Here is a 24,002-nt window from a genome sequence, read left to right as displayed (position 1 = left end):
GCATAGCAACATAAACAATGCATCGTTGGATCCGTAGTTATAACTTTAGTTTCCGTAATTACAACTTTTTCACCAATAGTCTCATTTTCTTTTCGTTTAGAACGGTACTAACACTTACTTTATAGTGGGAAACAATCCTAAGGCGTGTAAAGAATGACTTATTTAAACTTTCATTTCCGGGAAATTAGGTTAAAAGTTTGTTTTCTCGACGTCTGCATCGCCGTCTTTATTACAACAACGTAACGTTACAACGTAACTCAAGCGTAAATGTAAATTCCCGGATTGTAAAACTGTCGATCAATTTACCGACGGTCTTTCGGATAAACTGGCCATTGTTCTTCTGGCAACAAGTTACTTAACACTTCGGACATTACGATGACTTTGGGAATGCCATAGTCTTTAACTTCACGCAAACAAAAGTAACGCCAACGTCTTGAAAGAGTTCTCATTTGTGCAGCTGAATGAGGGTAAATATATTCAAACTTTAATCGCGGTATGATGCGTAGGTATATTTGATCATTGGTCTTCATTAACGTTAACTGTTTTTACTTCTGGCCTATTTATGGTAGATTCGGTAAAACTGCATCATCCTATTAAACATGTTTACTCTTATATTTGACGAACTCTGCTTAGTCCAGAAACAAAACTTCTTGCGAGGAAAGCGTATCGACACCGCGCGATTCTTCGATCATTCGCATAAGTAAACATTGAGAAATACAAAGTTTCTTTTCCTACTTTATCAAAACTCACGTTCTTTTAGATTCTTGTTTAATCACGATCCTGGCTTTCAGAGAAGTAATGAAGTATTGGTGACAAATCTGAATGATGAAATTCGATTTTAGGCTCAAATATGTCATTGTTTCCTCTTCCGGTTTAATTCCGCGAAACTGAGACAGACATGATCAAAGCCGCGTAGACTTAATGATTAAACAAACTGCTGTCACGCTATACTCTGTTTATTACTGGGCCATTCTCTGTAAATTTGACTTGTTGAAAGTTATATAGAAAGCCCCATTTTATATTTGGAGATGCAACTTTTCCTCCTAACACGGTATGAGTGTTGGATCAGTGAAGAGTTTATTTGCCAGCGTATATAAACAAATATACGAAACGATTGTGGTTTGATCTGATTATTTTACCCCATCTCTAAATTTAAACACGGTCTCATGTGATATAAAGAATAATTAACCAAGGACAAATCCTCAAGACCGGTCTATATGTGATTGCATTTTTAAACCCCCGTCCGATTATTTATATGCTTGGTCCAACAAGAAGCAGAAGAGAGCTAAAAGCGTTTGCAGTCGTACAAAAAGGGAACGAATGTCAAAATCCATATTAACCCTTCCACTCCCCAAGATCCCACTAGAAATTCTCCTTACTGACTGCCATACAATTCTTATGATAGTATTTCGGAGAATTTGTTATTGGATCAACTGATAATTCTCCAATTGATGTTTTTCTTTATTCTCATCACTTGTCTGCTTGATGTTGTTTCGAAATTGTAATGAGAAATTCAGTCTTGGTCACTCATGGGAGTTAGAAGGTTGAGGGAATATATTTAGGTTATGCGGTATAAGAAACGAAGGCATGTCCACGTATTTTTCCTTCACTATTGCTGATGTTGCAGAAAATAAATAACATACTACTGCAAATTGATGGTAACAAATAATACTTTAAGGAAATCATATATATTTTATATAGTTTATAAGCAGAATTAAAACTATAGATTTAAACTAGGAGAGGAATCACCCTTTAACTTGTTTCCTTTATTTTTTATCTTTAGTCTTCGATCAGAAGATAAAGACCAAGTATCACAAGCATCAATACAGTGTTTGCATACTGAAATTCTGAGGGTGACTCACCGAACATTAACCGAAGGCATCTACCATGGCTGTAAGTTTATTTTCTTTTATCTCTTGTAGCTTTGCCTTATATTGCTTTGTATATAAGCTTTTATTTTGTATTTGTTATTTCCGTCGTTGCCGCTTGGTTTCTTTTCAACATGCAACGTGAAGGGCCAATTAAGTCTGATGTAGCTGATACTTCACTTGCAGCCAGTTGTGGATAACCGTTTACGCATGCTTTTTTCGACTGCCTGCAAGATGTTTCAGTCCTTATTCAATAATCTAGGGAATTTGGTACAAAACATGTATCAGTTCAAAACTTACAATTTCTTATAACTTGTTTACTCTTCAATGCGCCGATGTTGTCAGGAGAATTGATATCTTGATGACTCATGGGATTCAGTAAATGATTCTTTAAGAAATCCTAGCAGATTTCCCTTAGTACGCTTCTCATCTGTTTGCCACAAAATGGAAAGTTGCACCCTTGTAGTGTTGACTCGTTGCAACACCGAGAGTCCAGAAAATGTTATTAGATTAAAATCAAGAGAAAGTAACGAGAAGAGAGGGAAAATAAAGGCGTTGGCCGGGATATGTAGATTTCACTTAAGTTATCTCTAGCTTGGAGTTAGAAGAATCGAGTTTCCTGAATAAATGTAGTTTCCTATTTCCGGAGTCCGTTTGATGTTTAAAGAACCAATCTCGTCGCTGTTCGCCGGCACTTCAATCATACTCACAGGCGATCAAGGCCTACTGAAAGAGGACGGATGCGTTTCATTTTCCGTGACCAAAAGGCCATATGCTAAACGGAAAGCGACGTGTGACATGTGCAATAACACAACATTCGTTTCGGGTTAAGCGAAATGTGACTCTCGCCTCGGTGCCTATAGAGGTGTTGTGTTCCAAAGGTTTTATTTTATGAAGATTTGTACGAGGAAAAACGGGTTCGTAACGCTTGGTTAGCTTGTAAATGTTATTATCCTGTGATATAAGCGTCATCAATTTCTGAACTTAATTATTAAGAGTTTGTCTTATATGTTAACACATGCTCAGAGTGTTTCGGCAACGGCTATCTTTAAATAACGTGAGATTGACATATCCTAAGGCCTGGACCAGAAAGCGTCCTTCTCTGTCCCATTATTTTTTCTGGATCAGAGTACACCAGTGACAAATTGTATCGCCTACATCTTGATGGATACATAAGCATAACTTCGAATTTTAAGGATATAAGCGACCTTATTTGTTGCAAATGCAAAGCTGTAAATCATTGATCAGCATGATGCCATATCATGTTTGGAAATGTAATTTTACATCAGGAATTTGAAGATTTGAGGCGTTTCCAGTTGGAAAATGAAGACGAAGCCCTGGCCAAAGCACTGGAAATGTCCAAACCAAAGGATTCTCCAACTCCCTCATCGTTGGTGCAGGTATCTTTTGAATATATAGAGTTACCAACTTTCAGCATACGTTCAAGATTCTATAAGTTGTAGTCTTAACATGGTAGTGTTATGAACTACTAAAATTAGAGGTGTTTGGGAACTAATAAAATTAGAAATGTTCGGGCTAAATGTTTGGGAATTGTCTAGGCCTGTTAGATTATCTTGAAATACTTATGCAAGTCTTGTTGGTTTGTTATGTGCTACAAGACCATACATTTATCTTTACCCTTTGAGTGATGTGTCCTTGAACGTTGTAGTAGGGCTTAATTCTCGTACGATGATCGTCATCGCCATAATTTTTTCCCATCTGACAGGATTTTCAAACACAAGATGCTGATGAAGACCAAACATTAGCTAGAGCTGTGGCCCTTTCTTTAGAAACAACAGGTTTGTAATTAAATGTAACTGGTGGGTCAAATGCATAAGCCTTTGACCACGGATCAATTCGTCCTTGTCCCAACCCCGCTAGAGTCTGTGTATTTATTATTGCAACAACAATGTCTACTCATAAAAATTACACCTTTACACATGGGTGCCACTAAGAGCAACCTAAAGATGCATTTCATAGTCTTGTTCAGAAGTGATCAACAAGGTAATTTAGTTTTATCAACTGGGTTAATAACGTAAATTGGCCACTGTAAAGAGTTACAACGCTGACGTTTCGAGCGTTGGCTCCTTGTCAAAGCAAATGGACAAACTACTAACGCTCGAAACGTCGGCTTTGTAACTATTAACGGTGGCCAATTTACGTTATCAGCTCAGTTGATAATACTAAATTACCCTGTTACACTCTCCCACCAACGCAGCACCACAGTTTCTTTAGAACCTTACCCCCTTTATTCAGATGTGATTAGCCATGTTCAATTTTTGATGCTTAAATAATTTCTTACATGGAAAAAAAAAAGACAGTCCTTCTATTTAGACCAGTCATTTATACACTAAGTCAATTTTAACCTTTAAAAAAAAGAAATCCTTTTTTTCTATTACATTCGTTCTAGGTCCTTGACCTAGATGTTTTTACAATGACAAGAATGAGTAGACATCCACCAGGAAACCACTTTTATGATTACTTCGTCATTTTTAGCTGTCATAACATTTCAAAAGTTTTTTGTTTTGCTTTGCTTCTTCTTCTTTCTCTTCTTTTCTTGATACTTGCTGATTCGTTTCCTTGGGTTTGTTGTCTTTCTGTCTTCTTACGTATGTCGAGTGCAAGTCTCGCCCCAATTGAGTATTCAGGAAATTAGGGGGGAAAGCTAGAAATATTTCAAACTTTGTTTTTATTACTATTTTACACTCGGTTTGGATCTGTTCAATCTGATCGCTCTAACGCTTCATCCGCTGAACTTCTTCTTCTTCTTCTTGACGTCAATTGGTTCTATCCTTCGGGACGCACCATAGAGAACACACAATCTGCCATTCCCCTTTGTTTGCCAAACAACTACCGCTGGAATACGCATGCTGGAAGGACGACAGAGACAGGCGATCAGAGGAGTTCTCTAAGAGTGGTCGAGGAAGGACTTGAACAACTCAGGAGAGTTAAAGGCAAGCTATGTTCGGCTACAATATTGATATCGAGTATGTTATCTAATTTTCAAATTTCGCTGACCAAAATGTAGTTCATACAAAGAATTTGCTAACTCAAAATGGCAAAATTTTTCATTTCGTGACCTAAAATGAAAACGATGCGCAATTTAAGCTCCGGTCTGATTTGAATTAAATTAGAATTGCTTCATTTAATTAGGCCAAACAATAAAGAAAACGTACAAGTGATTATAGCAAAATGTATTCTTCATTTAAATCAGTCATTATGTTAACTGCGAATTTCTTTGTATCATTCTTCAACAGGCCCAGTGTGCGTGGTATCCATCGCTGGTCCTTACAGAAAGGGGAAGTCCTATATATTAAGCCAAGCTTTTGACCAACCAGACGTTTTTCCTCTTGGACATAAAATGGAGGCTGAGACTATGGGGATCTGGATATGGATTGTTCCAGAAAAATTCAAGGTTTGTTTATTCATTGAGTTTGGCAGTCTCTTATAAGATAAAAGTAACCTTGCACTAACCGCTTTTAATTAATGATGTCTACCCAAATGTTGGGGTAGACACGGTAGGAATCCGGTCGGAAGGTACGGATCGAGACCTGGCTGGGTCGTTTTGCCGTTTTCTGAGTCAAGAAACTTTAGTCTCACAGTGCTTCCCTTCATTCAGAAGTTTAATGGCCCGGTACCGGCGAACTGCTGGGGAAGCCTGACGAAATGCGAAAGGGGTATCACTGTTATGCATGTATTAGGTAACCCGTATTGGGTGAGTGGCAAATAAACCCGGTCGCGTCATGCTGCAGAAACCGCGGGATAAACTCCAACTGAATGGGCCACTAACCTCAAGTCCAGAGTTTACCTATTAACTTTATAAAATTTGTTCAATCGATATTGCATTTAGAATTCCAATGGACAAGAATTCACAGTGGTGTTACTGGACTCTGAAGGGATTGACGCCACAAATAGTGAAAACACCGATGACCATCAGATCTTCACTTTAACAGTCTTGTTAGCGTCCGTGTTGATATACAATTCGCAAGGTGTTCCGACACGAAGTGATGTAGAGAAACTGGAATATCCTTGACAACTCTCCAGTAGAACAGATATCAGAACTACAGTTAGTAGGATTGTCTGCATAAAAAAAGCCGGCAAATTAATTCCAGTTGTTGTTGAAAGCTCTGTAACAAGACAAAATATTTTGCACCGTGTTCAAACAAAAGATAGAAAAACGGTTGTGCACAATATCTTTTTGTTTTTTTTTTATTTTTTACACACTGGATTCTGATAAATAAACAGGGAGCTTTTATAGGTCATTGAGCTCAAAATAATGTGGGTATCAGTTTTGGTTGACATATATACCATAGAGATGCTTTTATACTCCTTGACGGTTTGCAGCTACATAGTAAAACTTTCCAAAAGAATTCAGACGCGATCCACCGTCTCTGGTGCGTATAGTCCATCGCAAAACAGCGAGTTTTTCCATAAAACATTTCCCTATTTCATCTGGCTGCTTAGAGATGTAACACAGACTATACCAGATGACTGCAAGAACATCAAAGAATATTTCTTAAAAAAGGTAATCCTTGTCGTTCTACTAGTTTTGGGAGGCATACGACTGTTAATGACTCATGTTTTTGACGGTGTGTAAGAGGTAGCTTAATCCATCCTCAATCAACGGCCATTAGGGAAGGAAGCTCTTTTCATTAGTTTGTATCGGAAAAGTCGAAACCATCCAGAGGGAGGCATAGTTTCTGCTTGTAAAAGATGTGTTTGATAACGCCCATCCTTGTTAAAAGAACATAGTTATCCGCAGAGGCTAATCTCATTAAATACGATATATCTCTACTCTCCCTGAGAGAACAATATCTTGCTTAGAGTAGATCTTCAAAATTAAAATCATATGAGGTTCACAATATATGTGAAAGGGTACGTGCAATCTCGATATTTCGGTTATATAGAAACTTAAGGATCATGGGCTTCTCATGCTTAACGTCAGGTTTTTAAAGGACACGTTTCATCAGATGCGGATAATAAAACCGTGGAAGGAGTAGCTGGGAGCATCTTACGTTTCTTTCCTGGCTTCGATGCCTTTATGTTGCCACCTCCAACAGTTGATCCTGAGACAATGAAAAGTTTAAACCAGACAAAAAGAAAAGTGAATCCTTCGTTCTGGTGTGGCTTGGAGAGGTTTAAAAGCTTATTGAGGGACACTTTATCCCCTAAACGCAGCTTCAATGATGGAGAGTTCGTCACAGGCGATGGTAGACTTGCTTTTTTTTTTAACTATCGCTTTAGATATCTACCATGAATGAGATTATTTTAAATGCAATGGCGACTTCTAACTGTGCACACGCACGATCAGCGATTCTTGCCTTCCTGGTATGAACACCTGAGAAAGAAAAATTTCGGATACACGTAGGAATATTCAAACTATCTACCTTTTTCCAAAATTGACTTGATCCGGTTCCTTTGAAGCAAATGCAAGAAATGTAGCCTGGAAAAGGAATCGTTCATCTGAACAATGCTGCATTCGAATCAGAGTGATCAACGCCCAGAGAAAAAATTGATAGCAATAATTATGATGTTGACAATGATGAAATAATAATAATAATAATAATTATTATTATTATGATATTAATAATAGTCATCATAATAGTTATAATAATTGGGATGTGGCAATTTGGTTATACAAAACAGAATACTTCAATAAAATTTCATTTTAGGTCTCGCAGCTATGGTTCAGCTCTACGTCGACGCAATAAATGCTCCTGATGCTATTCCGAATGTTCAAAGCGCATGGGAGACGTTTGTCGAAGGCAAATGCGCTGAAACAAAACAGTCTACTCTGCAAATGTATGATGCACTTATGACGGCCCGATTATCGGATGCTTTACCTTGCAGCAATAATGATATTCGGATGTGCCACAATGATGCTCTTGAGCAATGCGAGGATCAGTTGATGATGGAACTTGCTGGAATTTCTACAAATTCAGTTGAAATGACAACCAGAGAGTTTCAGGCGAGTCGCAAAAAGTGTCTTTTTTAGAGTTTTTTCACTATCCTGATTTCTTCTTGGTTCATTGTGTCTTTTGAAAAAAGTGAATTCCGATGACCATTGAATGCTGTGTAAGCCAAATTTTCAATCAAGGTTCATATATAGAAGAAATTTTGTGTAACATTTCTGCCATATCACAGAGTTCATACAGTTGGATTCCGGACAGTTACAACTCAGTCAGTCGAGCCTGAGAATAGGTGATAAGTAGTTCTGTATTTAGTAGAATTACACCTTAGTGTCTGCCTACTACTTAAAATTATTCTCAAAGACAGCCCAGAGACCGTGGATTGAAGTGATTATTTTTGCTCCTAAGAACCTCTACTTTTACCTTTAATTTCAAACTTTATTATAACTACCGAGTGAATTTGCGGGATTTTCAAACCAAGCTAGCGTTTTTAACGCTGTGTAATAGACTGATATGAGGTCCGCTTCTATCCGGACCGGGCCTAAGGGAATTTTATGTCTTGCAAAAGAATCTGAAAAGTACCCTTAAAATATCTTCATTATGAATCATTTCGTTTAAATAACGTTTTTTATTTCCACCAACAGTTATCAGTGGAAGCAAAACTGCTCTCTTGGCTGACTAAAAACGAAGAGCTCACGAGAAAATCCTGCGAAATTCTCTTACGAGACCTAAAAAAGAATCATTTGGACCCTGTATTTGAGAAACTTTTGGGTGAGGAACGAGACAAAATATCATTTGAAGACATAATTGGTGGATATCAGAGAGTTAAGGACGATTTCCATCAGTATGCAGAGGGAGCTGAAGACGTTATCGCCGCTGTATTTTTGGAGCTTCATAGAGTAAGGAACACTAAAGTTGTGATTCATTTAACTTTCAATGTCATTATCAAAGAAGTAACCGAGGCTTATACTTATAATAGGCACCACGCCCTTCCCTCTTGCTTGAACGTAAACAGAAACGCACCTTCAAGGTCATTGTACCTGCACTTTCACACAGAGAAGCTCTCCAATATCTAAAACTACCTAGATCAGATAGAAGACGAAGTGAACTTTGTTTGATTACACTCCCAAAGATACAAAGAGGGGGCCCATTCTTCAAACATCCCCCTAAAGTGAGGGCGTCTGCGCCGTTAACCAAACAAGAAACGTAAAAGAACTATAAAATATCAAAGCATAGAGAAAGATTACGTCGTAATTTCTTTCCCAGTGCAATTTTATCGTTTAATAATCAATAGTATACTAAATAAATTGATTATAATAACATGTTATAAATTTCATTTTTAAAATTAATTCCAGTTTTAAAACTCAATGTTGACGAAAACACTATTATTATTATTATTATTATTATTATTATTATTATTATTATTATCATCTAAGCTTAGTTCTGCTTGCAGTTTGAATCATCAATAATTGGAAAATATCAGTGGTTTAAAACGCTTGCAATGCTTTGCACATATCTGAAATCATTTGGATAAAGATGCGGTTTTGGTCACTTAAAAAGTGAAAATATATTCATGTGAATTAGAGAAATAGTCCAGGAAATAAACATTGCTTAATCTCGTCTCAGGATCTGCTGAAGGAAAAGGAGCAATATCTGGGGATACTGGCACAATTAAAAGACTTTGACGAGGAGCGGAGCCGAGAATTGGCTGCCAGGGCATATCAAGAACAGGAGAGAAAAAAGCTAGAGGTAAGAATGAAGCCAGAAATGCTTGTACAAGTCAATGCGTCTATCATCTACAAGCCCTAACGTCCAGGAAATAGGTCCAAAATTTTCCCTTTGTGATTAGGAGATCTTTGATCCACCTGATTGTCAAAGCAGAGCATGCTTTAGTAAACGGTTCAGAAAAGTTTTATTCCTAGAAAGAGTTATTTTTCTCTTCACAGGAACAGCAGGCACGTCTTCAACAAGAAAATCTTGAACAGAAGAAACAGGTAAAAATAATAGGTATCTTTTTTTTTAAGATGTTAAAAAAAAAAAAAAAAAAAAAAAAAAAGGTTTCAATAGCTAAAAAACTTTCGCGAAGTTTTTGTAGAATGTATTGCTGGAAACCCTCCATTAACGTGTATCTCTCCCATTAACATCTTTCGTGTGAATTTTGTCGGTAACTATTGAATTGTCAATCATTATACATAAAATTGTTTGTGACTAAGTTTTATTGCTCAGTTGGTCAAAGGATCGAACTGAGACCCGGACGTTTGAGTTCGAATTTCACTGAAGTTACAAACATTTTTAATGGTCATGTGCGGCCAAAAATACAGAGAACCCTTTCCTTTCAAATCGACTGCATTTAAAAAAACGAGCGTAGTGAATGCTGTTTGAATATTTTGATAGCTCGAACGTGAAGGATTAAGCGGGTCAAGAAAGCTTCTTTTTCCCAAGAACAAGAAAACCGATAAAAGAGCATAGTACTAAGGATCATTTCTGGTGAAGTACAAAACTACTTTATGTTCTAGGAAACATAAATTTAATGATAAGACAAAAATGTAGGAAAGATAAAAAAGGAACATCAGAGGAGAGAAAGATTCCGGATAGAATTTTAACATATCATTGTAAGCGCTGTCACCTGTTGTTGAGAAGAGTTTTTCTGATCTTATTTTTCTCTACTCTTGTTTTGTGATCAGATGGAAATGTTGATTAGAAATCTTGATGAAGAAAAGAGACGCTTTGCTGACCAAATGAAAGGCGAACGCCAGGCGCATCAAGATCAAATCCAAAATATGATGGAAGCAAGTATGAGACAAGCCCAAGAGGAACGCCAGGCATTCATGAGGGAAAACGAAGCTTTACAAGAACGGTTCCTGGCTTTCCAAGAACGCAACGAAGAAAACATGAAAATGGTTCAAAATATGTCTGATCGAGCCGCCCAGCAACAGAAAGAAAGAGAGGCTCTTCGTCAAAAGATGAAGGATCAAGCTGATCAAGACAAGGAAGATTTAGTTAAAGCGTTGAATGAAAAACACGATGAAGAAATGAAGGCTCTACGGGATGAATTGAACACAAAGTCAAATGAAATGCCTGAGCAAGTTCTACAGGATAAATTGAAGAGTGGTGAAACAGCTGAATTGATTGATAGACGAACCAGAGAAGCAGAAGAGCGGCAAAGAAACATAGCAGAGACTCGAGAGAGACAACAAGAAGTAGAAAAACCAGGATTTTGGAAGAAAGCGCTTAAAGGTGTAGGGAAAATTGTGCCTTTGGTTGGTACAGCTGTTTCTGCGATTGTACCGACTATAGCACCGATTGCTGCACCAGTTGCTGCCGCCGTCGGTGCTGTGTGTCATTTTGTTTCTGATCACGTTTGCAGTATAATGTAATCAGTTGTGTATGTAGCTCGCCTTGATAGCTGTTTCGAGAAGAACATTGCTCGCGTGACATTTACGTTACGTTTAAAAGTTTATTTAATTTAATATTTCACCTTTTCTTTTCACTTATTGATCACCTTGATTGACACTGAAATATGAGTAAGTTGATGGTTTTTAGTTAGTTTTTTACACGTGTCGTGTCGGAGGCATGAATCAGGATAGCTTTCCCGTTTTTGATGATTATACAGTTTAGTTTAACTCTGGAATCCCGTCACGAAGTAAGTCAGTTGTTTAAGTCGTTTTTGGTTTCCTTAGGCTTTGCTACATTCAATTATTCGCGTTGATTTCTGTTAGTGTAATTTTCTGTAAGGCCGCATGTAATTAGCGGTTAAATCTGTTCGTGTTTTGAAGATTATATGATGTGCTTAGGTCTCTTATTTTTGGTTAGGTTCTGTTGTTTAGAAATCTTATTTATTTATTGTTTCAGATCGAATAAAATTCTATTTATACGATTCGGGATTCTTTAGAGCCACGCAAGTTAATTTGGTTTTCATCCGACGGATCAATAGCAAAAAATGCAAGGTTAGTTTAATTCCATGAACGCAATTTCACTATGGACCTCGGAGGAACTGATATTAAGTATTTCTATCTGCTGAATGAAACCAAAACGTCAATGTAGATAACAAGAGAGTTTTCTGATTGAAACCAGCGTGTAAAACTCGTTTGTGCATTTTGCGTGGGTTTTTTCTCCCATTATTGCTGATATTTTATGTCTTAGGAAAGATGGCAAGTTTTGATCTCGTTAGTGAAATAGAGATATGTTTTTCGCTTTGTCACGAGCGTGGGACAAAGGAACAATTCTGAGTCTCCATTAGGAATCAAACCTCAGACCTTCACTTCCAAGCTCCGATGCTCTACCCCTGAGCTAATTAGACCACAATGAGAAAGGCCATTACTAGGCCTTTTTAGGCTCATATGAGATATGCCTCCTCCATACTGCAAGGATAAGCAATGATGGAAGCTTAATGTATGGGTTATTATAACAGAATAGGATAGATGGAAAGAATTTAGAATTTTTTCCTTTGAAGCACGCTCGTGACAAGGCGACACATCCCTCTCGTTCATTTCTTGTTTCATCACAGCAATACAGCAATTATATATATTTTTTCTCCGATGGCTTACTCTTGCTTCGGATTTTGGTTGGTTTTCAATTTTCTACCCAACTCAGATTGCTCTTTAGTGGTAATTTTTAGGCGACATCTAAATTGCTTTGATATAAAGTTGCAGTATAAGATGCAATTTCCACTGCTCGCACACAGTGCGGACCTAAGACCACTGTCTTGTGTGATTAGGGTTTATGTCCATTATAGCAAGAGAACAATAGAGTATGGTGCATTAATCATTCAGCACTCTTCATGTGACACTTAGAGATCGCAATGGCAGAAATTTAACACAACTCGTAGTTATATTAAAACGAAGTCGTTACTAAAGGTACATTAAAGGAACTCCTAGAACTGAAAAATACCATCCGTACTAATATTCAATTAACTTTGCAGCTCCAGTGTCATATTCACCTGTCCTTTTCAAACACCAGCGATCAAAAAAATCTGAGCACATTGTGAGTTTATGTGTCCATCTCTTCACTCTAGAGAGTGAGGAGCACCGAGTTATTGTGGTTTTTGGAATATCCCTAGACATGCATTCTGAATTTTGCGTTTTCAATGGGTTCAGCTGAAAATGCAATCTCTCCTTTTTAATATGTATGAGCCGCTCCCGCGAGAAATAATTAACTCATCTCTAAAACGGCCCGGCGTTCGAGAATCAAAATCCCTATATTATAAACCCACAGCGGAATTAGAACCAGCCTCCTATTAATCCTACAAAAATTCATGCAATCACATTTCATTAAAGCCCAAAAAAACTTAATTGCAGACATTGGCATCGTTGGGTATTCATTTCAAACCCCAGTCATATCGAATTAGTAAAAGAGAAATGGATCATATCAGGAGATTGTCTTCCTCCAAACAGCGAACTGTGTGATGGAAAGTAAATTTGGTATTTTTATCGTGTTTGTTTCTCCATTTTGTGAAAACACACCTCCTCTTGTGAGTCTCTTTATTTGTTTATGTCGAATTTTGACGTCAACTATCAACTGAAATTTAACAGGACTTATGACAAAATGGATCATTTTTTTAAATATGATCCTTTTTCAGTATTATTCGCCCCTTTGGAAAGATCTACTCGATACTTTCGAAGTTCAATCATCACTGATTATTTTAGGCTTTTATCATAGTGACTCTCCATCGATCTATACCAGGGGAAAAGTAAGGACTGCATGCAACATATGTTCGCTCTAATGTCCCGAGTGTATTGCGGATAGTAAAGAAGCAAGTTCTACAAAAAGACTATTTGAGGTTTTTGTCGTAAAATAAAAATAAAATCAGAGAAAAATGATTTTGAAATGGGAAATAGCGAGTTGCATAATATTTCTTTGAAATACTCGTGTCAAACGAATGCGAGTCTTAGATCAAACTATTCAAGATTACAAAAAATAGTCATAATTTTTGGGAAATTAGATCTGAAGTATTGAATGAAAGCAAAGAAGTACACGTATAGTCAACGGTGATTTATCAATCTATTCATTACTTTCTGATAAATTTTATGTTTAATATTTTGAGATTTTTTTTTCATTGTTTGCCTTTTTAATTTTTTCCCGAAAAAGTTCATATCTGCCACAATTTGCCACAAACCAGTCGCTCTCGAGGTAGTAACAGACCGCTGCGTGACACCCTTAAGAGGCCGTGACTGTAAATATCGAGAATCGTTGGCCAGGCTAAAAAAATCGAAAATTCTGATAATTTGCCTGGAAAACCCTTTTAGAGAGATACATTCAAAAAAATTATTTTAAAGGTTGAAAAATCAAATGTGTCCGAGGAAATGGGGAAAAACGAAAATTCGGGTTTTTACCTTATTAATTATGCAAAAAACATAGTAAAATTAACCAACTTTAGTGTGCGAGTACTGAAGGAGGATGTTTGGTAAGAAATCAGGGGTGTTTTTACTTCAAAGTATAATTCACTTGATTTTTATTTGTGGCATTTTAAGGAGCTTTGGTTTAATTTTAAAATTCACATGATTTTTTAACAAAGTGCTGTCAAACGCTTGTTGAAAAAAGCGAAAAATCGAGCAACTTCAAGCCTTCAAAACGCGTCTTGGTATGTATGACATCATGTCAAACTACATGCTGGCACAAAGTTTGGTCCTTATAGTAACACAATATGAAATAAAAAATCTGGGTAATTCAGAAACGTGCCGGCAAAACATAAAGGTTTGCGACGCACTGTGGCCAGAGGTCACGAGTTTGCATGATGCAAATCAGTTGTAGAAATCGTACCGCCTAACGGTTCTGGTTTAGGAAAGGCTCTTTTGACGGCTACAACATGAAATTTACAAGAATAATAACCAGCATTTAATAGCGTTTAATTCGTTTTTTAAGCCAATGAGTTTTTTGTTTCATTTCTCGTAACTGTCTTGACGAAAAGCAAAATGTTTCAATTGCGTGACAATTGTCACTTTGGATCAAAGGTTAAGTTGCCGAGTAAAGCGGACACAATCCTTTTTTCGTCAAAACTCCATTCTAAAGCATCCATTCCTATATATCTCGTTTTATATTACTGGTATAAATTCTTTTATGAGTCTATATCGAACAACATCCAGCCGGCCTGATCCTGTCTGACTGTCAAGTGCGGTTCAAAGGGACTTTTTCATTTCCGGTTTGCGCATTTAATACGGGGACCGCGGAGCTATGGGGTTGAGTGGGCTGTAGCCCCACCAAGAACAATTTGTTATCATCATTATTTATTTTAATCTTTGAATTAAAAATTTGACAAATTTTTCTTTGGATTGAAACGCGTTTCCGGTGATTTCAGAAGCTCTAGATTTCAAAATTTGCCGGAGGAGCATACCCCAGGATACCCTGTCAGCAGTCTTTCTGTACTAAGAAAGGCGTACTAAGAAACAGACAAAAGGAGGCCCTCCTCGGAGGGGAGGCCCCAGGGCCCTCATAGATAATTATAAGTTGGTGCCAATGAGCTCACACTACGTGGGAACTGCAATAGCTCCTCCGATTCAAAATATGCTCCATGGCTCCCGTTTTATATCAACGTTCATATAAAACTCAATTTTTTGAAGCAGCCTTTTGCCATTTGCCTTTTAAACTTCACTGCAAGAGCAGCATCTAACAAGGTCTTCGAGCAGAGCGACGTGAGATGTCTTTTTTCTATGATCAACCCCAGGTGGTATTGCAAGATTGAAACTCTCGCATAGGAGTTTTAAGACTGCGAGTTCGAGATTTTTGAGTGTGTTATTCTCGACCATGGAACAGTTGTACTGTTGGTAATGAATAGAATGAGTTACATTTAACTGCTCAAAAATAGACTCCTTAGCATTTGACAAATTAAATTCTTCCTCCATAGCAACGAGATCTTGCTCAGTTACAACTTGTGCGCAGGGGGCTGTCTGCTGTTTCACTTTTGCTGCCATTCTGGAAAAATTCCGCTTTCTTGTCCGATGGTAAGTCAGGTACTCTCATTGCTTTTCGTTAAACCGGTAAACTTTCTTTACTTGTTTTAAAGCGAAGCCTTCAGGCAGTGTTACATGTCTAGTGCTACGAGGACAGGTTTCAGGAGGTAGAGGAATAGTTGGCACGGAACTTGAACCTTCCTCGAGCCTTGCCGCATATTTAACCTTCGCTTTACCAAGAAGTGTCTCCCTTTCAACCGTCTTTGTGCATTTCCTGAACACGAGATGCTTTTCTAGAGAAGAGTGCCGTTGGAAACTATGCGTGCAGCCCTCCTTTGGACATGGAAACACTTGATCCCTAGTACAGTCTTTCAATTCGACAAAGTCAGCCATGTTTGGATTTTCAGAACTTGCACCACAAGCCCCCCCAAGAAGAGAAGCAAAGCTACAGAATGACATCGTTTTCTGTTTATGCTCTATGAAAAACCTCGCACGTGTTTACCTTTAAGAAAAAGACCGTGGTTGCATCATAGAGAATTATCGCCCGGACTGCAACACGGTACAATTGCTACCGTGACAGAAGTCCTTTTTATCAAGTTTTATGACAGAAATGTGGCCATTTTTCCCAAAAAGATAAGAGTAAATAGCATAAAAAAGTTGGGCTGTTATCTTGAGGTGAAAAACTTCACAGCAGAAGCTTGCGGTGTTGCGTGACTTTGTTTACTCACATAACTTTTTCCAAGATATTCAAGATATTTCAAAAGAAATATTATCGCAGTTGCAGAAAACGTAACTATTCAACTAAGAACGATGTCGATAATAAACCACTTGTCAATAAAAATGGTGAACTATACAGCGGTCCTTATCTATAGTTAGGTGTAGGTAGTGCTGTTGAAATAGTGAGTCGACAATAACAGTCTTCTGCAATTCAAATTAACAGAAAAGTTCGTATCTACACATCAATTTACAGCCCTCTTCAGCAATGTCTGCGGATTTTTTATTCTATAATTTTATATCATTTCCATATCAAAGAGTTTTTTAACCATCTTTAACTATCTTGTTTACTTCGTAGCTCTCAAGTACGATTTCTACAACTAATTTGCATCATGCAAATTCTTGACCTTGGCCACAGTGCGTTGCAAACTCTTTTATTTTGCCGGCACTTTTCTTAACTACCCAGATTTTGTATTTCATATTATTTTCATATAAAGGCCAAACTTTGTGCCAGCATGTAGTTTGATATGATTTTTCACATACCAAGACGCGTTTTGAAGGCTTGAAGTTGCTCGATTTCTCGCTTTTTGCAACAAGCGTTTGACTGCACTTTGTTAAAAAAATCATGTGAATTTTAAAATTAAACCAAAGCTCCTTAAAATGCCACAAATAAAAATCAAATGAATTATACTTTGAAGTAAAAACACCCCCGATTTCTTACCAAACATCCTCCTTCAGTACTCGCACACTAAAGTTGGTCAATTTTACTGTATTTTTTGCATAATTAATTAGGTAGAAACCAAAATTTTCGTTTTTCCCCATTTTCTCGGAAACATTTGATTTTTCAAACTTCGAAACATTTTTTTTAATACATCCCCCTAAAAGGGTTTTCCAGACAAATTATCAGAATTTTCGATTTTTTTAGCCTGGCCAGCGATTCTCGATATTTACAGTCATGGAGTCTTAAAAACTGCTGACGGGTCGCGTAACGATACTGAAATAGCTTTGTCATTACATCGTCATTGTTATTCCTTTTTTTATTGATTACTCTGCACGTCACGTCCAAAGCTTTCAGTTTCTGTGCGCATTCAGAGGACCCCCAATCGCCTTCCAAGAAGAGCCATGGGTATTCTCCAAATTCGTATATCTTTCAGTTTCGGAGCAAGTCATTATTCATTCACTACAGAATAAATCTCAGATTTATCTAACAGCGATAAAAGGGTGTCATTCCTTTGAGGTGAGTACCATAACTGTATACTTACCTCACCAAGCGAGTGAAGTACAGTTCTTATTTCATTAGTACGTTGCTATATGGCTTGTTGTTTTGTATTGGATGTTGTTATTCTTTTGTCGCCCACAGTTTCAATTGAGGAGCAGGTTGATTTTAAAGCGAAATTTAATCTAACCTTCATCAAGAAGGTACTTTTAATGAAAGAATTGAAATCATATGAACCTGCACACTTTCAAACCTGTGGATAAGTTGTGGACTGTCTTGTAAGAGGCACGAAAAACTACTTTAAAGCGGAGTAAAGTATCCTAAAGCTAGATGGAATTAATTACTCATGCATTCCAAATACATGGTTGAGTTTTAGATACCACGATACTGCATTCACAAACTAAAGAAACTCCATTATTTTTTTTGAAAGAGAGGAGGGAGTGATGATTACGCCTGTACAAGTTATCTTTCTTATCTCTTAGCTTAGCAGATGAAAGATGTGAAGAAACGCAAACCTCTGTGAAAGATATCTTTCGTTCTAATATTAGGACTGTTTTGATTTAAATTGTAATCTGACTTGCTACTTTTCATTTTATTAATTCTTTATCCTGACATTCCAACTTCCCATTTAACCTTATTTTATAATTGGAGTCCATGAAATTTCTAAGGTAATGAAGAAATGGTGTATGAAAACGATACGACGCTCCAAAAGCAAAACATTACCAGTTCCGGCTTTGATCTCCAAGTTTCAGTATAAACATGTCACACATCAGTGATTTTTCACAAAGTGTGACTTGGTAATTTAATCTCATGAAATTTCAAACTTCTGTTGTAAGAAATAGGGACCATAAGCAAACCACGACGGCGACGGCAACGAGTACGTGGAAAAACAAAAAATCTTATTGGCAGAACTATGGCTCAACACGGGCGTTTTAGAACTTTGTACACTTCTCAGCTGTCCTATACAAAGCAACAACGTGAAATCACCACAATTTGCGTCGTCTGCGAACCGAAACCGCGACGGCAAATTTTTTAAATTTCCATTTGGAACTCAACGCTTCTTTTATGCGTTATGCTAGAGTTGAGGTGTGGCACCGTATGAGACGGTAAACAAATGCAGCCATTTTTTAAATTCTAATTTAAGGCAGAAATTCATTTTTAATCGAAGTTTTCCTTGGCGTTGCCGTCCTGACCGCTTAAGGTCCCTAACATCCTCTGGAATGAAACTGCCATCGACTCAATAAAGAAAAGGGATTTGAGTAAATTTTTTCCCAATTGTCTCTGCGATCATTGATCCAAGCGTTGAAAGAACTCGCCGGAGTAGATATTTAGTGTAGTCGTGATGTATTTCTGGTTTCCATGCGATGTAATTAAAACCAATTCTTCTCAGTTTTTAGCAAGATTAGATAAATAAGATTTTCAAATAATACCGGGACGTTTTCATCATAAACATGAGCCAGTACCGTTCTGTTATTGCGCAGTTGAGAGCAGCATTGATTTTCAAACAGCATTTTTGAGTTACAGGCATCTGGTGGTAAAACTGAGCCTTAGAACTCTAGCATTTAGCTTAGTCCAGAAAATTGTCAAAAGCTGTTGAGAAATACACCGGCATCCTTTCATACCATTTATAAAGGAACAAACGGAACAAAAAAAATTGTGGTAGCATTAATACATCAAAGGATTAAAATAAAGCACATATCAATAGGAAGCGTATGTGCTCTTACACTTAATTTTTTATTCCTGGGTTTCTTTCATCATTTTTATTGATAGAATTAATTCGTAATGCACATTCGCGTAGAGCAATTTAGGGATAATCATGCAGAAAAGGTTTTAAGCCCTACTAAACGATTTGTTACCTTTTTCATTCCTAACTTCCTCTTTCCTGGATTGTGTTTTCAAAAAACGGCATTCCTTCCTGGTCAATTAGAATGGAGAAATGTTTTGGAATAAATTTGCATTCGTAAATTTAATTGAAAGACTGGCTCGTGCAATTTTGTTGATCGTTGAAAATTCTCTGCGTGCTTATTTCTCTAAATAGCACTCGAAATTATGTGATTGCCTGTACAAATGGATTGCAACTTTATATTGTTTTCTGGACTTTAGCGCGTCATGTAACATTTTTTTATTGTTCTTTCAGAAAAGAGCTGGAAACATGACGTCAAGAAAAAATCAAAACATTGCCATTCCTCTCTGTTTACCCAACAACTGCCGGTGGAACGCAGCAACTGGAAAATATATTAAAACCGGACGACAGCGAACGTCTCTGTATGTGGTGGAGGAAGCGCTGAAGAAGCTTAAGACTGTGAAAGGTATACTTTCTGTCCAATGCTTCATGGTCCTCAGTTTTTGCATAACAAGTTTTACTTTTTATAAATGTCCAAGCTCTTACTGGGAGCAATGGGAACTGCACACATGTAATCATGATATAGATAAGAGGAGCGTCATGGCTACCACTTGCCTGCACTGATTTTGTTTACAGTTCACTAACCTGTTTTCGCACGCCTAAAAAATTGCTTAAGTGGGGGGACGGGAGGGTGATGCTCCTTTTTACTCTATCGACAATAAATATCCTTACCCATCAAATGTCGTCTGTGAATGTAAAGTTCTCTACACACACACGTTCAAGGTAGGCATTTGGAAGAATGTGCAATTGTTAAATAATGAAACACAAAAATGATTATTATAGAATAAAAATGGGCAGAGTGATATCTGCTTTTGTCCGATTCGGTTTTATGTGGATCTCGAGCTTCTCAGTTTATCTTGATGCAGTTGTTTTAGTTTCAACAGTAACTCAGAGGGGTCGCAGGTTTTTCTTTTATAATCCACGATTCAAATATTTCGTTTTGCATACTTAACCAATCAGAACCACGACTTAGACGCACCACAGATTAGTCACATTACTTTTCCTGCAACTGACTGGTCATAATGATTTTCATTTTGATTTGCGACTGTCACTAGAAGCACATTAAAAAACTGCTTTTTGGCTTTAAAACTTCTTTCTGGGCTGGATCTTAATCTTGGAGATTAAAGTCGAACTCGTTTATCAAATTCGGTCTACCTGTGATCAGGCTAATAAATTCCTTTGTATGCCCATATAGTAAATTGGTGTGACTGTTTCAAACGTAATTTAAAGTGATTTACAACTGCTAAAGTTTTATCGATATTGATTAAGATATGTTTCATTACATTTCCCATGTGTAGGTCCCGTGTGTGTTGTATCGATCGCCGGTCCATACAGAAAAGGGAAGTCGTATATTTTGAGCGAAGCTTTCGATCAACCCGAGGTGTTCCCTCTCGGGCATCATTTTGATCCTGAAACTGTTGGAATCTGGATGTGGATAGTGCCACAAAAAATGCGGGTGAGTTCACATCAATCAAGTAATTAAAATGCTTCATCCATAGCTTGCAGTTGCGTTACTGGTAAAACAATGTAAGTGCTTGAAAGAAAGCTTCAACTGTTCATTTTCTCCTGGTAACTGTGGCTGTATCTTTCTCATTTATGGACACGATTATTAAATTTCAATTGGCAAAAACATCGCAGTTTTCGAACTCATTCAGCATTAAGGGTACAGGACAGATGTTTTGATTTGTTGACCAGATTTCTATGTCAATAAAATGTGTTTTAATGACTATATTTAGGGCTTATTAATGTCGAATTAACTTGTTGGAAGGTCCTTGTTAAAAAAGCTGAGGTGGGGGCAGGAGGGTCAATTTCTGCACTGCTGTGTTCGGCAATAGGAAATTTAAGAGGAAACTTAAAAAATGAAGAATCACTCTTATAACATACATTTTTCAAGAAAAATTTGGCATCCTTTGTCTGTGGAGACGTTGCGATAATCTTAAATTTATGAAAGCTAAGAAATGTCAAAATTTGAAATCACTATACCCCCCGTTTCTAGCCAAAACTAAGTCGCACTGCTTTAGCGGTCATTTCAGAATAGCAAGTTACTGCTGCCTCCAAAACAAGTTAAATTGGAATCACCCCTTCACACTAGAGCTTGCGCAACTTGAAACTGGCTGTTTCTGTTTTTCAGGACTCCACTGGCAGGGAATGTACCGTGGTCTTATTAGACTCAGAGGGAATTGATGCAGTAATGGGAGAAGGTTTGGATGACAATCAGATATTTACTCTCACTGTTTTGCTGGCTTCTGTTTTGATCTACAACTCAGCAGGGGTTCCCACCAGACATGACCTCAATGGATTGGAGTATCCTTCACCAAATACGTCAGATTTTAGGAGTGGAGAGATAAGCAGAGGGAGGATGAGAGTCCATAAATGAGGCATATTTCTGCGTGTTCTTAAAGGCTTGTATAAGTGAAATACAGGCTCGGTATTTTAACGGTTTTAACGCGTATTCCAAGAGAAAATTTCATATGGATGTAAAATTTATCTTAAAAAAGGTTGCTGAAAAGCACTTGGAAAGCATGTGTAAATGACTTCGGCTGCGCAAAGTGTTCTCGCATGATTTTTAACTAGTTCTTGAAGCCTATTCGCTAAAGTCGATGCATGTACTGTAACTCTGACACGAACGATCCGATTTTTTGATCACAAACCTTTTACTTAGCGTTGATGGATGAGTAGGGCTTATATCTCAACAGAGAATGGTAGTCGACCTTACTCTGGAAAAACTCTCGTTAAAACAAATTCTCGTCTATCCTCTTCAGTATGCAAGCGTAAAACTTTAACCCTTTGACAATAGGATTTTGTTCCCAAAAAGAGAACCGAGCTGAACAAAGATATAAGAGGAGACAGAAAAGCTATCGTTCGCGATAGATGAAACGAAAACATTTCTTAACATTTTGCAGTTTTATTATGAAGTTGTCCCAACGAATTAGACTTTGCTCTAACGACGGAAGTGTGAGCGCAAGCAGCCCTCGAGAGGACACAGAATTCTTCCACAAGACTTTTCCATTCTTCATCTGGCTTCTCAGGGATGTTACTCAGTCCATTCCAACAGACTGCAGAGACATTAAGGAGTATTTCCTAACAAGGGTAAGGCGACTCATTTTGAAACGTTGAACAGAAATAACAAAAGAATTAATCAAACGCTTCTCTGAAAAACTCTTTGTCACAGCCGCAGAAATATTCATTATATCACTGTTTTCTCGGAATAGACTCTTACAATTTGTTATATGAACAAAATAACCGAGTATTCGAGAACATGGTTTTGTTTCTTGGTTGTTAGGTTTATTGTTTAACTTTTTGGAGATGTACAGGTTTTGAAAATGGAAGGAACTTGGTTTTTTTTTGCTTTTTTTTTGTTTTTTTTTTGTTTTTTTTTTTGTAACTATGTATATATCTCTCTGCAACTCGTCTAAACTTAGACGTTCTCTTAACTCGACCAAAAATAATGATAAAATATTTCCTTATTCTTTGCATACAGTAATTGGATAAGTCTGCTCAGTTAATTTACATATTGACTTTGCTTAAAACGTAGTCGTGTTCTATAAACAAAGAAGGAATGATTGACTGGTTTACCTTGATTACAGTGATCACTTATCACATTGTAATGTGCTCCATATCCTCAGCGATGGGGATCTAAATCTTGTATTGGCTTGTGATACAAACGTCTCTATGAAAGCGATGACAGAGGATCTTGGTTTTGTCACAATAAAGTTCCCCTGATGACCCCTAAAAGACTCTGTAATAGTCTTGTGACCCTCCCCCACCCCCCCCCCCTTCATTGGCAACTAATTGGCAATCAATTTTCCATAGTATCCCCTTCATACTCAGTTGGCAACGACTGATCCCCACTCCGTTCCCCACTGAAAACCATCTTCCCTCCAGAATCCTTGGCTCCCACCCCAGGAGAAAATGACTGGTTCCTTATTACAACTGCTTTTTAAACCAACCAGGTTTTCAAGGATCAAGGAAAGGAACGGGCGGACCACACCCAACGAGTCGCTGAAAGCATTTTGCGTTTCTTCCCCGGCTTCGAAGCCTTCAAACTGCCACCACCATCTGTAAGTGAAGAGGTCATGAAAAACATCAACAGAAACAAAAGTCAGATCAACAGTGAGTTCTTCTCTGGGATAGAGAAGTTCAAGGTCTTGTTGAAAAGAACTCTTACTCCTAAGCACAGCTTCAACGACGGAGAACTTGTGACTGGTGAAGGTAAAGGCTACTATTGCATCTTCGTTTGGCTTTCATCTCCCGTGAGAGAGCAACTCGTAACTTCTCTCAGATTTCTATGTATTTTTCAGATGAAAATTACTGGTTTTGAAGACAAATTTCGAGGGATTAGCTTGATCTCTAGAATCTTAAGTCGCCGCCTACTTCTTGAATTATGGGAGTCACAATCTTATGCCATGCTTTTCTATTTTAGATTATTTTTTACACCGTTTGTCTACTGTATACTTTTCTAATTAAGTATGTCCTTAAACTTAAAGACAATTTTCATTCCTCGAT

At 37.5% G+C, this 24,002-nt stretch overlaps 2 protein-coding genes across 5 annotated transcripts in view; both read left to right on the top strand.

Moving 5' to 3' along the window:
* The window catches only part of LOC113668049 (guanylate-binding protein 6), a 36,912-nt gene that overhangs the window by 9,284 nt on the left and 3,626 nt on the right, over positions 1 to 24,002 (top strand). The window contains exons 1-6 of one of the 4 annotated variants that reach the window (XM_089201444.1): positions 17,457 to 17,614; positions 19,731 to 19,902; positions 20,795 to 20,952; positions 21,628 to 21,800; positions 22,400 to 22,586; positions 23,450 to 23,708. In XM_089201444.1, the coding sequence (XP_089057570.1) occupies positions 19,746 to 19,902; positions 20,795 to 20,952; positions 21,628 to 21,800; positions 22,400 to 22,586; positions 23,450 to 23,708 (934 nt within the window). In that variant the 5' untranslated portion in view covers positions 17,457 to 17,614; positions 19,731 to 19,745. Of the gene's footprint in view, positions 1 to 17,456; positions 17,797 to 19,730; positions 19,903 to 20,794; positions 20,953 to 21,627; positions 21,801 to 22,399; positions 22,587 to 23,449; positions 23,709 to 24,002 lie in introns of those variants that run through there. The other 3 variants (XM_089201445.1, XM_089201442.1, XM_089201443.1) reach the window with 3 other exon arrangements.
* LOC113674333 (guanylate-binding protein 1) lies at positions 280 to 12,666 on the top strand. The gene is made up of 14 exons (XM_089201434.1): positions 280 to 467; positions 1,784 to 1,893; positions 3,158 to 3,268; positions 3,595 to 3,667; positions 4,679 to 4,822; positions 5,126 to 5,283; positions 5,719 to 5,891; positions 6,213 to 6,393; positions 6,814 to 7,078; positions 7,541 to 7,836; positions 8,422 to 8,676; positions 9,404 to 9,526; positions 9,724 to 9,771; positions 10,462 to 12,666. Exons 2-14 carry the CDS (start codon positions 1,888 to 1,890, stop codon positions 11,152 to 11,154), a joined length of 2,526 nt encoding a protein of 841 aa, XP_089057560.1. The 5' UTR covers positions 280 to 467; positions 1,784 to 1,887; the 3' UTR covers positions 11,155 to 12,666.

The sequence above is a fragment of the Pocillopora damicornis genome, chromosome 3 (assembly GCF_964200805.1).
Source record: "Pocillopora damicornis chromosome 3, jaPocDami1.2, whole genome shotgun sequence".
Taxonomy (NCBI): domain Eukaryota; kingdom Metazoa; phylum Cnidaria; class Anthozoa; order Scleractinia; family Pocilloporidae; genus Pocillopora; species Pocillopora damicornis.
This window is presented reverse-complemented; position numbering and strand designations above follow the sequence as displayed.

Bases quoted from the DNA above. Each gene is read 5' to 3' on its own strand.
- LOC113674333 (XM_089201434.1), top strand. The intron at 4,823-5,125 runs GCAAGCTATGTT...ATTCTTCAACAG, and splicing joins ACAACTCAGGAGAGTTAAAG to GCCCAGTGTGCGTGGTATCC. The intron at 5,892-6,212 runs ATATCCTTGACA...GACGGTTTGCAG, and splicing joins AGTGATGTAGAGAAACTGGA to CTACATAGTAAAACTTTCCA.